Source organism: Gallus gallus, chromosome 5, assembly GCF_016699485.2.
Source record: "Gallus gallus isolate bGalGal1 chromosome 5, bGalGal1.mat.broiler.GRCg7b, whole genome shotgun sequence".
Lineage (NCBI taxonomy): Eukaryota > Metazoa > Chordata > Aves > Galliformes > Phasianidae > Gallus > Gallus gallus.
Window position 1 is genome coordinate 11,916,812 of NC_052536.1, and position 17,229 is coordinate 11,934,040.

Consider the following 17,229-nt stretch of genomic DNA (forward strand, 5'->3'; position numbering starts at 1 on the left):
ATTCACAAAACCAGTTAAGTAAAGCCAGTAAGGTGACTGTGATAATCTGCTAGTTGTAACAGATGTATTCGTAATTGTTTGTAACCTATGCTATAAGCAAAGAGACGAGTTGTGCAGTAGTGCATGGATGCCCTCTCCAGTGCTTCTCCCACAGCAAGCAAAAGTAGTTATCTTTTTTTCAGAACACCTCTCAGTGTAGAATTCTTTGTCTGCTTGAAAATACCTGAGGCATTTCAACTGTAGTTTTCTGCAAATGGAGGCAGAGAAAACAGGAAGGAGGAGGTTAAAAAAAAAATCAAGTGGAAACCACATAAATGTAGCTGTGAAACAAACTACGCACCTGGGAGATCTGCTGAACACTTTCTTCAGCCTCTAAGCCAAATCTCTGCAGGAGAATGTTTAAAGCTGGTGCAGTTAACTAGGTATTTGCAGATAGGATGATTATGGAGATAAGGTTTCATGCTGGGATTCAGAAGATTTTGGTGTAAATAACTTCTTACATAGCAATGGGCTTGTCGTTCCACTGCATGGTAGTTTTACTGTAAGGACCTGTAAAACAGAGATGATAACACTAGCTGTTCTTCGTGAAATAGTATACATTATAAAGAGGGAAAATGTTATACAAGCCTACAAAAATGTTATACAAGCCTAGATCCAATTCTGCTAACAGGGATGAAAAAACCGTTGTAAATCTGGTAGGCCACAATCACGAATGTGAAGTTTTAAGTGCCTAGAAGTTGTTGTCATTGGTATAACTCTGCTGATAGTCACCAGACAGTAATCATTTCAGGATCTTTGCCTTGTCTAGAGCCCTATCAAAGCCCAGAAAATGGACAAATTTGCAAATCAAAACTTAAGAAATCAACCTAATTAATATACTGGCACTCCATCTTTAGACATAATACCCGAAACTGTTCAGCATGTGGGTCTGCTAATGAAAGCAATGAAAACTTCTCACTGTTGACAGATGACATCAGAGAGGTTTTCTCTATTTCCATAATTGACTGATAAGTTATTAAACATCATGTGATTCCTGAGCCCCGCCTTTACTGATTTAGGTGCTGCAGAGAGTAGTTTGGAACAAAGCTATTCTACTTAACATCTGCTTACATACACAGCTTTCTGTGCTGGTAATTTAACTCTTTCCTAAGTATTCTGAAAAACTGCTCTTGAAGATGACCAGGGCTGTCCAGAATGTGGCCCCTAGGGCACAGCCCATGCATGGAATAACCCAGGGATATTTGTGGTACAGTTTAATGATTTGTGCACATCACCAGCTACTCTGTTCTCTTTCTATTCAACAGAAATAAAACAGAAAGGTTGCAGATTTTTCTGCAGCAAACACAGAGAAAAATTCATCAGTGTTAAAAGGCCCTGAGGAGGCTACAAGAGCAAGTTACAGCTCAGGTTACTGTATGTATGTATGACACATCTTAAGAAATAAATTCCAAGGTCAACTTTCTTGTCATTGAGCACAATAGAGCCAGAAAGCTGCTTCCATAAGGAGCGATGGCTGCTATTAGCAAGCAGCGTGACCCACAGCCAGCCTTCTCAGAGGTGTTTTGAGCTCCAGAAACAGACCAGTGCCCCCTCCATCACTAACCACTTAGTCTACAAACCCAGGCTTGAATGTGACAGTGGGGATTTCAGAGATGCCAGTGCCTCGCTCCTTGTAGGATTAGAGCTATCTGCCTGTAGCAGTTGAAGCTTATGAAGAAGCCCAGTGCTACGCTCATCCCCCAAAGGCCAGCAGTTCTCCCAAAACACAGTTATGTGATATTGAAAGCAACAGTTCAGTACCTGCAGTGTCACAGTTACCATGGCAGCCGTGCCAGGCTTTTGTGCTGATAGTGGTACTTAATAGCAGTATTACAAACAGAAAGGAATTGCAATTCACTGCAAACATCTACAAGTGACAGAATTCCCCTATAGCTTTCTTCAGATTTTTAAAATATATTGAGAGGCAGAAAATGTTACTACCTCTCTCTGGGGAAATAATTGGCTAAGTCTACATGGAGAAGAAAGGAAGCACAGGTGAGATACGCAGAAAAGACTATTTCTTTCTCTGTAGTGACAAACCAGTGACATCTAAATAGAAGTAAAGGTATAGAACGCAATTACTGGCACAGGGAGAGATGTATATAGCACATGTCGTATACATCTCTCTGTGTGTGTGTGCACTCAACTGTTGTCTGGAAAGGCTTTTGCCTATTATTCATCTGTCTTGTCCATCTGACACCTACATGAGGAATCGTATCTCTGAACCCCACCTAATGCCGTTTCTCTTTTGGTCTTGTATTATTACTTGGCTTCAAAACCACTGAAAAATAAATAACAGTATCATGTAGCATTCAGAATGAGACAGTGTGTGAATCTAGAAGAGGCACTGGAACTAAGTTTACTTATCGACTTTATCTTTCCTTAAAGACTTGCAGAACCACCCATTGCCTTACAGTCTCTAGTTAATAAGCATTGTGCAACCAAGGTTTAGGATGCTGCTTACAGTTACTGGGTCTCAGCATTTGGAAAACTTCAGAAAGCACACTTGGACTGTTTTTTCCTCCCTTCAACCAAAATACTCATATTGAGCTGTGCCATATTTCGAGTATATTCTCAATATACCAAATTGCACTTTAAACTCTAAAGTAAATCCTACACTAAATAGCACTTTAAATTGTTTTATAAACATCATACAAGTCACACAGAGAAAACGTACTCTTCTCAGTCTATCTTCATGGGAATGTGTGGAGCAAAATGGGCAAATCTGACAACCTATTTTCATTATTTACAGCCAAGCATAAATTTGACTCCGTCCATTTTCTAAATTCATGGCCTGCTGTAGTGTTTTCTATATTAGTGTCCCGTGCTGGCATTGCCAATACTGTGCATGTTTCAGATGAGAACATCAGAAAATTGATTTTTTTTTTTCAAATCCACGTTGTGCTGTCTTATTCCCATACATAATGTACTCTGTGTGTCTAAAACGTGTACAGCCATTCTGCATGACTGGTATCAGAAATAATATATCAAACACCCGGAGTAAATTCAGGGAGGGAAAAAGCAAGAACTTTTCCCTCTGGGAATATTGCACGGAGGCATAAATCAGCATAAACAGAATATACTCAAATGCTCAAACACAACTCAGTCCACTGCCTCTCCCAAGCTCTGAGCGACAGTAGGCTTCATGACGAGCAGGTCATTCATGCACCATCTGACGTCATGCAAAAACATGATCCGATCTCTAACCGTGGTCTTCTGCTCGCAGGACTAGGAACCACTGCAGGCCCGTTTCCGAAACTGCCCCTCTATGCGGAAGTACAGGCGGCGGCTGTCACACCTAACGTGATCACATTTTGTTTCTCCTCCCACTTAACAGACTTTATTTTATTTTGGTGCAGTGCACACGAACGCAGTGTCTAGGACAGATGTGCTACCTTTTATAGTGTCGCTATAGAACTCATTAGCTGTGAACCCTTAATTTGCAGCTGGAACTAATAAACAGTGCATAGTGTTTCAATAGCCTTCTGCTTATATGTTTGAAGATTCGAAACTGAATGGTGAGGTGGCCAAGGCGGCGCTGGCAAACGAAGACTGTCCCCACATAGACCAGGCTATTACGCCTGATGAGGGCCTGCCCTTTACCCGCTCTGGCACTCGGGAGAGATATGGACCCTGCTTCCTCTTATCAACCGGGGAATATCCCTGCCCGCCTGATGGAGGAATAAGAAAGGGTATGTAGCTGCGGCCCTGTAACTATGTAGTTAGCAACCGTTTTAAACGAATAAGAAAAAGCCAGCTATAGCTCTAGCACGCAATAGTGCGCTTGCTGTAGAAATGCACGTTTGGGCTGGAAACCACCACCTGATGTCTGCATTTGGAGTTTCTAACCTATTTCTTTCAGAAAGAAAAGCCTGAGGAGCTGTAACTACCCCTTGTAGCTATTCTGGACAGTTGAGACTTCCACCCTAACAGATGCAGTAAGCTTCAGTGCAGTGAGCTTCAGTGGAGAATGCTCTAAAGTGTCCTCAAATTAGCCCATTCTCCAAGGAGAGGCCAGTTAGCATTTGACAGCAACAAAAGTTTGCCGCTTTAAAAGCTCACAGATTTTACAGACTCTGAGGAGCAAATGCTTGGGAGGTAGCAGACAAAAAAAGTTAAAATGCAGAAGCAAAAGATCCTCAAGAAATATTAAATGATTATTCGGCTACCTTAACAGAGCACTAAAGGAAATTATTTGGATCTTCATCGCTGTTTTGCTCAATAGAGGAAGAGAAGCACACAAGAACATCTGTTAGCACAGGTGTCTTCAATCGCAAAATAATTCACCTAAAATCACTTTCTTCTCATAAATAAATCATTACTAGTTAGTTTCTTTGACTTCTGACAGCTACAGATCTCTCAGGAGTCATTTCATTTTAGTTTCATTATGACCAGAATCATTAATATAGTGACAAGAAGTCAAACTGAATGATAAAAAAAAACCTTCCCTTCTTAAAACAGGCTACGTTTTGTTTAAGTTACTTAAGCTGAGGAAACCATACAAACCAAAACAAGAATGACATACATATGCATAAAAATCAGTAAGAAATGGGGAAATTGGAAAGGTCTGTCTCTTCAAATCAGTGTTTATCACTGGTGTACTGTATATAGTATATGATACAGTCAATACTTTAAAACTGCAAAGATTGTACGACGTAACCATACGCTGAGTATGGAGTATAGAATTCCCATGTGCCATTGTATGATGGGCAATAGTTATAGTAAATGCCAGTTATAGATAGTGTATGTATTTATAAGTTTAAAGCTTATCATCAACAAAGATATAGTTGGACCACAACACTTTCATATGAAAGTATAACCTCTTAAACTTACCTTTGTAGCAAAGTGTTTTACTTGATTCTGTATTGGATAAGCATTGGCCGCGTTCATTCAGCCTGGGCGAGTTTGGGTGGTTTCAGTGGATCAGGGGAACACTCCAAATGGCACATCCTTTGGGATGAGGAATGTATGGTTTTCACGATGCACTGCAACTGCCTCTCGTTACTGAATGAAACAGAGGCTGGTTGGCTAAAGAGTAATATACGTCAGCATATTGTTGGCCTGTTTGAAACACGTTGAGAGCATCTTAATTGTTGTTCCAACAAAATTTCACCCATAGTTTGTGCAACTCTCTGTACACTTGCTGAGCTGTTTACGTGCATGTCTGAAAAAGGCGGGGGGTGGGGGAGGGAAAAAAAAAAAAGCATGCAATTTTGTTTTCTTTTTCTTTTTTTTTTTTAACGCTGAGAACAAAGGAGTAGTATCACTATAGCAACAAAATAAATTACATGGATTTTGCTGTCTTTTTTTTTTTTTTTTCTCCTCTCTCTCTCTCTCTCTCGTCCTCCTTCCCCAAAGCTACCAGAAGTCTAAATTTTGCCTGAGGTCAAAATGCATGAGGTGACAGGGAATGGTATGCGTGAGTGTATGATTGAGACATCAAAAATCCCCCTCCTACTGACTTTGTTTTAGGGTACAATCACATCCGCTGCCTGTAGAATCAATTACATAGCCTGACTATCCTTGAAAAAATGATTTTTTGTTTTTTTTTTTTAAGACTTGTTCTTTACTTCAGTGGCCAAATGAGTCAAGTTGCAAGCGATACTACTCTAGCATGTCTGTGCATGCAGTTGCTATTGAACTGGCTACAATGTTGACCTCATTCTTAGTCCATTCTGTCATTGATCCAATGCTGTACTTTGCATTTTTCTTTTAAATGAAGGTTACGAAATGTCACGGAGCCTTAACAGCATAGCTGGCATAAGTGGAAAAGCGATAGGATTATCCTCAGTGTCTGCGCCCTACAGCTCTCCTAGTCCAGTGAGACGTTCTTGGTCTCCCATCCCATCTATTTTGTAGCATGGATCAGTAGCAGAGAATGGTCTAAAAAGCTTTATTTTCAATTAGCCTATGCTATGTTGCATATAATCCAGGTGACTAAGTCTGAAGATGCAATGTCTCACAGTAGCACCTGCTGGGAATGGTGTTACTACTGATGCTAGGTGACAACACTCCTAAATTGCACTCAGATGACAATAGGCAGGCCATTCACGTGGTACTGGTGGGCCATAATGTGCTGCATGGTATCAGTACATAGGATGAAGGGTAGATGCACCAGATAGCTTCCTTCCTGGTGCATCGTGCTAGTCTATGCTTATTGTGGCTAATGGCGGATCTACTGGCTCGGTATGGAATGGGTTAGGCATATAGTCGATGCTGAAACATGCCAACGATGGAAGATTTTGCTTTTCTCAGGATATTTTTGAGCCATAGGAACCCTGCAGGAGTTTGAGCAAACAAGCACAGTAGGATGAAACTTTGCATGGGCGCCTATCTTAAGCTGAAAGCAATACTCAGACACACTGTAGAGAGGTCTCAGTCTGGCTGACTGCATGGAAAAAAAACCCTGTTGAAGAAGAATATGGCTGCCTCTGCATGTAGCTATTTCACCTTTTCCTCCTTCCTTTAAAACTAAGATGCCGAGCTTGATGTGAAAAGCACAGGGAAGAAGCTCAAGTACTGATTGTATTCTTTACATGCAGATCTTTGCAAAGAAAGTCCAGTCATTGCTAAATATATGCCAACAGAGGCAGTCAGAGTGACCTGACAAGGCAAGATGGAGATGAACATTGATGGCTAATAAACATCTGTATGGAACTGTGCAGGCATAGAAGACCTTCTCATTTGGACAAAGTTAACTCGCTCCATGCAGGTTTTATGGATGATTCTTCGTGGTTCTGGAGTTGTACTAGAGATGCAGGCTTTTTCTACGGCCAAAACGTAACAAAACTGTAGAAGATTTTTTTTTTTTCCTTAATCTATTTTTTTTGTTTTGTTTTGTTCCATAGCATGAATTGCATGAAGACAAAAATTAAAAAAAATAAATAAAAAAAACAAGAAACACTGCAAATGTATGATTAACTTAAAGGAGAAAAAAAAAGCAAAGTTATATATTTTCTTTCAAAGCTCTTTACTTTTACATACATTGTTGTAGCCAAAATGTAAAACATAAAACTGTACATTTCTTTGCTATGGATCGCTTCTTTTTGTATACAAGATACAGAGTAATGGTTTTAAAAAGTGCAATCAGGCAGTCATCGGTCATATTGACCACGCCTTCACAGATCATCACACCGACATGGAAATCAAGAACTTTTAATCCAACTAGACGTGTATAAAAATAAGAAACTATTTTCTGTCTGTTTTTGTTGGCATGCTTGTGACACATGGGACCTTCCTTTGGACCTGACAGTAACAGCTGGTCTAGATTTAATTTTCCAGCTCTGGTTATGTTGTATTTTATTGATGTATAGATCCAACGTAAAGACCCTTCATAAATTGTTCATATTAAGTAATCAGTATGAATTTTTAAAAAAGAAAAAGGTGTTATTTTAAAACTGGGACTTATAGTACAAAAATCAGGAAAATACTCAAGTATAAATTGTCTCAAAGTTTAAGAAACAAGACAACAGCATTGTATGCAATTTAGTACTGAGTAAAAATGCATGCACAATGTTATGCAAAACAATTCTAGCATGAAATAAATTTTGTATCATGGTTTCAGTGCCTGCTGTATAGTGTAAAAGGGAATCCTTTTCAGAAGCGATCAGGGGTTTCCAGAGACTTGCTTCTAAAACCTTGAATAAATACAGTGTTCTCAACAGAACTGTAGGAGAAAAGCTTGGTATTGCTTTGGTTCTAAAACGCTAACTTGGGTTAGTAGATAATAAATGAAGCCTGCAAACACTTGATACAACCAATGTCTGAAGAATTCACATCGTTAGTAATTTTAAGAGGAAAGATTAAAAAGCTCTATAATTATCTAGGTATCTTCCTTTTCCCTTCCCAAGAATAATAAAAGTTTGTCTTTTTAGCTGATGAAATGAATTCAGTTTCTTACTTTTTTGGACCTCATTCTTCCCTTGTTCTTCACTGAGCCACAGCAGTCCACCTGATACAAAACCCTGAAAGAAATCCAGGTGCCCAAGTAGTGCTTTATTTGCCACACAAAACATGCAGCAGTGAGAACCAAGAAACACAATAGGATTGGGTTTCATTTTAGATCCTGGAAATGACAGCTATGGACTATGTGTCAACAACATTTTGGAGAATTACTTTCTATGAGGAAGGATACATCTTTATCCTCACATGAAGCTCTTTTAAAGAGTTAGAAACCTTTCAGACAGAAGCTATAGCATCTGGGGCTGCAGAAGAGAATGAAAATGGAACAGTCCCCCTAAAGTTTGGAGAAAGTAGAGATTAGAACAAAATAAAAACAGAAGAAACACTCATGGTTCTGGTAAGTGCTGAACTATAAGCAACAACAACAAAAACCAACTGCAGCTGGACTTCGTCTTCATAAAACTACTACAAAAGAAGAATGAAGGAGACCTCCAGCTGTGTTTTAGGAATGGGAGAAAGGCTGATGATCTGAACTTGAACATAGTTATATGAAGGACTACAAAGAAGCTTTCTAACAGTACGTACTCAATTTCTACTTCAGTCAACTATCCTCTCTCTTAAGAACTATTTTTCTCCTACTGTCTTCAAGCTGTTTTTCACAGCTGATGAACGGAAGATTTTCTTACCTTCAGAGAAAAGATCCAGGTTAATCCAGGATCCAAAAGTTGTCTAATGAACAACTTTCCCTCTTATAGCATATTAAGAAGCCAGAAATAGATTTCTCACATTTTTTATTTAATGCTAGAACTCAAGGGCTCAGTGTGAAGGCTGCTCAAATTCTCCATTACCATAATAAGGAACATGAACAATTCAGCCTTGTAAACCCCACATAGGTCTTCCCCTTCTGTAGTGCTTTGCATATACATGAGCTTTAGCTATAATGAACAGGTTGGGTACACGTGGCCTAAGGCAATTGTCATTCTGTGCTACTTTTTGCAGTACCACATCTACCAGCCCCATTTTCCTTTCAGTATTCCTTTTTCTAATTCAAGGTATCTGTGTCTTCAGGCACCTTCTGTAAACCCTTCAGAAACTCAATGGCACTCCCTACCTGCTGCTCCTCAGGAGATGCTCTGCAGCTTAAGGTCTCCCAGACCCTACTGCTTCCCCTTGCACTACAGAAGCAGCACTGACAACTGGAAAGTTTCAGTAGGATCTGCTGCACCAAATCCTGACACCAAGTCCAATGAGAAACTTCATACAGCCCACAAGCTGCTTTACATTTAAAGAAGTCTTCTGGATTATTAAAGCATAAACTCTTCAAACATGCTCACTCCCATCACAGGGGGTAAATATATACAAGAATTAAGACATGTGGCTGGATTCTGGCCTCACACTTGCAATAATGCAACCAACTGCTTCTGATGTCACCCATGGTAAAAGCAGTAGAACAGACAGCAGCTGAGCTGCACTCTGCCCCTTTCCTGCTGGAAGTGAACAGCCAGGTTTCTTCCCCTGGAACCTCATCTCCCAGCAATGGACACCCAGTCAGCTGAGCCTGCTTCAATACTGATGCTCCGTCCGACTGGCACTCACCATGGTTTGTTGCCTGTTATAGGCAGCTCACCCCAGCCACATCTCCTACACATGCAGCCTCCTGCCCTTCTTTTCCTGAGCAACCCAGATGTGCAAAGCCCTCTCCACAGCTACTGCTTCAGGCAGCACGGACCTGAAGAGCGGTTCCTGCTCTCCCACTCCAACAAAGAACCCAGCTACTACCACTGTGGTAACAGTCATGTGCAGAGGTCATTAATCTGGATAAAGTGATTCTTCACATAAATTGCCTTCTTTCTCCCTAAAGTTTCAGGTCCAAGAAGAAAATGCATCACTGAAACAAATGTCTGCTAGGACAAATGAGAAGACTGAAATACAACAGAGAGCAAGCAGGGCTAAGGCAAGGATGCTCACAAGGAAACCAAGAACCAAGCCGCTTATGAAAGATATCCTGAGGCAATCCCAAGCGCAGTTATTGGCCTGCCACTTTGCGTATTCTCTTTATGGTTTCAAAGCGCAGCAGCACCCTGTTCTGCTTTCCATATATACACTGAAAGCAACTTTGTCTCTCTGCTCACACAAACTAACTTCACATCATGAAAATTTGTTTCAATTATGTAGGTTATTTTTAAGTCGCTCATCTAGTTGAGTTTGGGTGTAAAACACCTGTCTGTTGAGAAGCCCCAAAGCCTCTGCACTCATCGAAGACTGTAGGTGCACCATTTCCCTCTCATGGGAATATGAATGCTTGTGATCAAGAGCAATATTTAAATTCAAATTCAGCCTCAAATTACAAAGTATATCCGGGAACTGCATCTTTTGACTTGCTTTGCTTATCATATAAAGCACAGGAAGATGAGTTTCCTGGCCCTGGCTGACACGGCCAGACTTCCAGCCCTCAGCACTCACACAACTATATAACAGTATGTAGGCCCAAACATCCCCTTACTAAGAGCATGTGCTCCAAGGCTTTCACTGGCTTCTCTACTGCTCCCTTGGGGTTTGTCAGTCAGCCACAGGCAGAGTGTTGCTGTCATTTTAACACAGTTACCATTGAGGGCACATATGGCTGCAGGCATGCAGCTCAGGCTGTGTCAGTCTGGAACCAATAGCTATGGAAAGAGGAAGGTGGAAGGATGGTGGGAAGATAGTGGTACAGGAAAGTGGGAGAACAGAAGGACACAGGATGGGTCTAAAGAGTTGGGTGAGCAAGCAGCAGGGTTGGGAGTATGTGAGGAACCAGTCATAGGGGTGGCGGGAAGGATAAAGGAAGTAAGGAGAGAGGGAAGTAGGAGGATGAGGCTCACCTGTAAACTTCAAGGACTGATGGCCTGAAGCAGAGCCCCGGCCTGGGCCTCATAAGACTGGAATTTTATTCTTGGTTCTGCCGTAGACATGCTGAGTTACCTTGGCTGGGACTCATCAATTTTTTGTGCCTCATCACCTGTTTCTGTCATATTGCCCTCTTTTTAAAGTGTTCTGAGGTCAAAAGATGAAAAGCAGAATTTAAGTAGAAATAGTTTTCCAGAATTATGTACTCAGAATTAAGGCATCAGAGCAGCAACTACATTATGTAAGAGACACCATGTTTCCTGGTCTCCAGAAGAACATAGTGCTCTTATAGGAATTCCTTTTCTTTAGTACTTTAAAGCAGAGTATTATTATGGAAAATGATTAAGCACCCACACAGTTAAAATGACAGAGCATCTTCATTACTGATTGGCAACTCCTCTGCTGCCCTAATTTAAGTACCACATGTCTTCATGCATTCAAATCAGTACAAACAAAACAAAAGCTAAACTCATTTGTCATTTGAAGCAAAAGAAAAAAAAAATCATTTCAGATCATGAAAAATCTCCCAATTCTTGATTCTACTTTCAAATAATAATAATAAAAGAGTAAAAACAGTCTTTTAGTGTTCATATACACTTAAATTATGATGATCAGAGAACTGTCGTCATACAGATTGTGTTGTGTGTGAGTAACTAGTTGGTCTATAGACAAAGCAGTCTGGAAATAGAGAAAGATGAAAATTAATTGAGAGGCTCGCAAACACAGGAATTGGACTTATCTTGTCCAACCTGCAAAGACTTGCCTGAAAATGAATCAAAATCAACACGTCACAAACCAAAAATGCCTGAATAAGTTTCAAAAAATAAACTCAAATTCAAAATAAACTGGCTCATCTCCGTGGCCAGCTTTTATTTAGGAATTACTTTGCTGCTCTTGATGCTAACTAAACTGAATAACTTCTTCCCCATAACTCTGCAAATGCATGCTTCCCCCCCCTCCCACAACACAGCAAAAAGCTCATCCAGGTCACAATTCCAGTACTCAAACATCATCTTCACTGCTGAGTGCTCTGTCGCATATTTTCTTTCAGTGTTCCACAGAGGCAGAAATGAGTAGAAATTGCCTCTGCATTAAAAATGGGCGAATGCAGAAATAACTGAAAGATGAAACTGTGAACAAAATTAGCAAATAGCTGAAAATGTCCTTTCGTTCATTCAATAACTGACTAGCAGGGCTACAAAATAACAAAAGCAGCTTTAGACACCCAGTTTCTTCCATCAAATTCAAAGGCGCAAATGGAAAACACCTCCCTTTACTGTTATATTTTTGGGCCACTTTCATGCTAACGAACCATTTCAATCTAGGACTATTAAATCATTCTTTCTAACATAGAGCAAGATGTCAGCATTTATCAGGAATTAAGAAAAACACAAAAGCTATTAGAAAAAGAACAAAGCACATACTTCCATGGTCATTTTTGGAAATAAATTAAGAGTTTGATATGTCTGAAGTTCAATCTCCAGTTATTTTTTGAATCAGCTGTAGTTTCTATCAGTTTGGCATAAAGCCCATTCTCTACTGTACATATTTTTAAGCCACACCAGATGATTATCTGCCATTTCTAGCCTTTGGGAAGCAAGTTGTACATTTTCTTCTTAAGTATTTTTCTTCCCTTCTCATCTAAACTATAAGCTGATAGTAAATAACACAAGCATGACTAAAAACTGGTGAAAAAATTTAGAGCCTTTTTAAAGAAAGTATCTAGCTAAGAGAAAATGCACAAGGCTTGCCATAGGCCACAAAAATTACCAAAATTGCAAAGAGAACAGAGAGGGCTTTTTAGTGAAATCATAACCACAGTTCTAGTGAGAAAGATCTGCCATCATCCTGACGATGAAATTGACTTAAGTCTTGCAAAAGTCAGGTAAAAGTTTGACCCAGAATTTGTAGGATTTAGTGGAAAAGTAGAAAGGATTAGATTATATGCTGGGCAGGTCTCACAGACCTGAATTAAAGATTTCCAAGACTGGAAGGTGAGAACACATGATGCTGTTTCAGCTGAAGAGAACTGGAAATTTCAAGATGCCCTGTGTATGAGAACAAAAACTCACTGCAAGTATATAATTCATGTTCTTAACAATGAGAGAGGAAAAGCTATAACATCCAGGAAGCAGAACAGCTTGTGCTTGTCCCTCAGCCCACTTGCATCATACCAGTAGACTGGAATATTGTACAGGACCTTCATTTTAAATTCCTGCCCTCCCTTCACCTGTTTTTGCTGACTATGCTAGGCTTTTTCTACTGCCACTCATTTAAATGTTTGTCCACAGTCTCCTTTCTCCTGTACATACAAAGCTTACCTCCTTCGTCCGTTTACCATCCCCGACTTTAAGTCTTATGGCTCTAAAATGTCATATAAAACAAAACCAAAGCACATTCCAAGGAGAAAAGCACAAACTCAGTCAAGGAACTACACAAAGTCAAATAACACAAGTGACTGCTAAGTGGCCTAAACAAATCCTCCAAGAAAAAGAAACTTCTGAACCAAGCATCTTCCTACTCACAGCGTTCTTTAAAATGGCACAGAAGCATCTTGCACAGGTTCACATGAAGGTTGCTTGTGTAGTAACTGCAGATGCCCTATGGCTTCAAACAAGAGAAGTATGTACAGCAGCTTCCTTCTCCTCTTCTGCCTTCAAAAGCCTAAGATCTCTCTGGTCTGAGGGCTAACAGTTCAGAACTTCACTTCATCCACCTCCTCACACACACATCTCACTGGCAGGTTTGCTTATTTTCAGAAAATGAGAAGGGAAGAGAGAATGGCTAAACAGACACTTGCTTACCTTCTTCCAGTGTTACACAGATATTACAAACCTCATTAATTTATTTGCATCTGAACGCATCTTGTTTAAGTAAAAGGCTTTCTTTGTTTAGCATAAAAGACCTGCATAAATACATCCTCTTTGCACTGCAGAAACATTAGTGCAGCATGCTGGCTCTGCATTTTGCTTTGCAAAGACTGACCTTCTCTGGGACACCAAATGGCAATATTCACTGAGCACCAGCAACGAAGAGCATTTCTTTGCTTGACTGGGAGCCTTCCAACGTGTGCTTCCTTCCTTAGGGTAGAAAGACTTTGTTGATACCGTAAAATGTTATATTCTGCAAACAGAGCATGCTGGCATACAAAACATTGCATTCATTTCTGAATGAATAACTTTTTCCACATTCAACCACATACAGTCTACAATGAATTGTCATTCATTCTTCATACTACAGCAGCATCTAGAGATCCTGATCAACTGCAAAGGGTGTATGTAGTACATCAAGTTCTCAAGACAAGATATTACTTCCCAGCATTTTCAGTATATATAAGCAAGATGAAGAATGAGAGAAAATGCAGTTCCCCTCTGAAAAGATTAATAACACGGGCAATATGAAACTCAAGAACAGGACCACGAACAAACCAAAAGACACTTTACTCTTTAAAATGTCAAAACACTCTTCGCATTTCCAAAGACAAGCTTGTGTAGCAGACATGAAAGAATGACCAACAATTCAAATAACCAAGTCCCATTTATTTGTTACATCATTTGTTAGATTCCTCTAAAAGGGACTGCACCAACAACTTAATCAAAACACGCCAAATACAGCAAAACCTAGGGCCTGTGGGTCACATACTAGCTGCCATTAACCAATGAACAAAATTATTCTGAGCGTACTTCCCACTGAAAGAAGATAAAGTTTATTCAGTACACAGATCAGAGGAAAACAAAAGAAGGAACTCCAGACAAAACTGCCCAAAAAGCATGAGTAACTGTTCACTACATGTATCAGAGAGGCTGTTTTAGTTAGAAAATGGTACTGAGGAGTAAATAAATAGCAGCCTGGTCAGACAAGTAAAAAGTGTCAGAAGTAGCAGTCCAAAACAGGGCATTACTGTGAAGAACCACAAGCAACAGAGATGAGAAAATGATGGAAGATTCAATTTTGCACTTTTTGCAGTTGGTCTCATTCTATTATTCTAACAGTTTCTTTCAGTATCTGCAATGCAGTTATAATCAGCTTCATACTACAAATTTCTTCTCCATTGAACAGAAAGAGAAAACATCTGAAAATGAGGCCATGAACTGTAACCACTGAAAAAGCAAGGAGAAGAAACCTCACAGGCCATATACCACCACCTTATCTCCCTCCCCCCTGTGAGTCAGCTGACAGGTCATTACAGTTTTGCCATCCTATTTTCTAACAGCCCTTCTCTTAGTATTTTGCAATTCTGTAAAGCTTCCTCCCTGGCAAGCCCTCATTTAAAAATTAAACCACTGTTCAGTAACAGTAGTTCTTTCATTAAAAGGTGTGTTTACCACACAGTAGTACTCCCTATATTTAGAGCTTGAAATATATCAAATACCACAGCAAATTTAACTATCGTAGGTGGTGAACATCTAGTTTAATGGCATCCACTGTATTTGTGTGAAAGAGTTTTATAAATAGCTTCCAAAATTCTGCTCACCATAGGAAGTTAATAGTATCTGAAGACAACTTATACTTCCCTCCCACCATAATCAGTGTAAGGCATATATTTCTCTACTCAGCACTCACCTGGGTCTAGTACTGTGGGCATGCTCTGATCAGTACCTCAAGTGGGCTGCCAAGCTGATGTGAGAGCTGACACTATCAGGAGCATTCTGGTCTGCCTTTTAAGCTAGAGAACTTATAAAAAGTTTCTGTTAATATTTGGAAGTCTTCCTATTCAGCTGCAGCTACAAATGCATGAGCTATGTTGGATCAAACTGTCCTCAACAGCTACAACTGACTTAGGCTCCTCAACAAGATCTCTTCTGTTGTTTCCAAGGGCTCTCAGAAGACTTTATTTCCTATCAGTAGCTTCAAAAACTTTAGGTTTGGTTTTCTAGCTAATAATAATTCATGTGGATCTGCAGCCCTGTGAATGTATATTGAATGGATGTCTGGCACGGAAGATAATTCTTCAGAAACTCTGTTCCTCTCAGTTTAATCAACATGTAGCTTATTTCAGAAGGGCCTCATTTTCTCCTTTTGCCAGTCTTCTAAATTATATCTACTTTTTAAAATTCTGATCTTCTGTTTAAAGTGTGCATATGTCTCTATTTATGTTCACTGGCATTTCTCTTTTCAACTGGATTTTTCAAGATGGTGGGCGCTCACAACTTCAATAAAAGCTGGCAGGTGCAGCGCATGCTCGTTGTGACATATAGATACAATAATAAAAGACCAGAGCTGGCCCCATGTTTCCAGATTCTCACACTGTTTCCTCAGACTGAATTTTTATACTAATGATAAGAGATTAGACAGGCAGCTTCCTCCTCAAAGACTTCTTAAGAAGACAAGAAAAGGTCATTCTTTCTTCAGTGATCTTGCATCAAGGCAAAATGTCATTCTACTTGTGGGTAAGAAAGTCAGTTCCTGTGCAAAGAACTCATGATATAATTTTTTAAAATAACCGTTCAATTTTTATTTTTCCCATACTTTTCTAAGCACGCTCATTCCTTTCAGTTTGGGAACAAACTTCTGCACTTTCCAGCTGCCATGTTAATCTTAGGCAATCTTCTTGCAGAACTTCTGAGCTACGCAATCCAATGATGTCCATCCACATCCATGTTGCTATGATTTCTGGTGTCCTGAGTCTAAAGTGGAGTTTTGACAAAGAGCCAAGGAGTGTCCTGCCCCGCATCCAATTAAGATCTGCTTTGCATAACCAAGAGCTTTCACTGGCTTTGGTACATGAACGTTTGCTTCTGTGCCATCACCACACATCCCATGTTCGTTCCATCCCCAAGATAAGCAACAGTCACCTACAAGAGAGGATACAAAACACTGAATACAGATAAAAACCACAACAGTTCTTTACTAGTTTAAGGAGAAAGATCAGCCATGTTTTCTTCTAACTAGATTTTGATAAATTCTGCTAAGGTGAGAAAAAAATGTTCTCGTTCTCCTGAAAACTTCAATAAAACAATGTGTTATTCTTTATCATTTCATACCGTAAATAACATAAGCGATTAAAACAATAAAGACATTGGAAAATCACTTAGTAAATACATTGTTCAGTATTCATCCAGAGCCCACAGGAATCACTCGACATTTTAATGACCCTTCCTGAAATGGGATTCCTATCTTTCAAGTTCACTTTCGTAAGCAAAATTTGGTTAGCACAAACTGAGCTTAGGGACTTTAATTCACACAGCACGGCCTGTAGGATTGACGGACATCTCTACATATTGCTCTATCAAAAGTTCTCTTCTGTAACTAATTGTAAATGTTACTAAAATCAGATAGAGTTAAAGAAGAGCTTTTATTTTCTCCATGCTCTTTGAGGAAATAGACTACTGCAAAACACTGCTAGAATGCCACAGTAAGCTAGATACAGCTCACCACATCCAGCAGTGGTGGATTCTTCTC

The 17,229-nt window shown here is 39.8% G+C and overlaps 2 protein-coding genes across 17 annotated transcripts in view; one reads left to right on the forward strand and one right to left on the reverse strand.

The window, feature by feature from the left end:
• Positions 1-17,229, forward strand: part of KCNC1 (potassium voltage-gated channel subfamily C member 1) — a 116,427-nt gene that overhangs the window by 92,562 nt on the left and 6,636 nt on the right. The window contains exons 3-4 of one of the 8 annotated variants that reach the window (XM_004941425.5): positions 3,543-3,731; positions 5,762-7,917. The exons of 2 other annotated variants lie outside the window; for them this stretch is intronic. In XM_004941425.5, the coding sequence (XP_004941482.1) occupies positions 3,543-3,731; positions 5,762-5,898 (326 nt within the window). In that variant the 3' untranslated portion in view covers positions 5,899-7,917. Of the gene's footprint in view, positions 1-3,542; positions 3,732-5,761; positions 7,918-17,229 lie in introns of those variants that run through there. 5 more of the 8 variants (XM_015286658.4, XM_004941426.5, XM_040701366.2 and 2 more) reach the window with 5 other exon arrangements.
• Positions 14,346-17,229, reverse strand: part of SERGEF (secretion regulating guanine nucleotide exchange factor) — a 132,227-nt gene continuing 129,343 nt past the window's right edge. For all 9 annotated transcript variants that reach the window (XM_046942039.1, XM_046942041.1, XM_046942038.1 and 6 more), the window contains one exon: positions 14,346-16,622. In XM_046942039.1, coding sequence (XP_046797995.1) covers positions 16,432-16,622 — 191 coding nt within the window. In that variant the 3' untranslated portion in view covers positions 14,346-16,431. The remainder of the gene's footprint in view (positions 16,623-17,229) is intronic.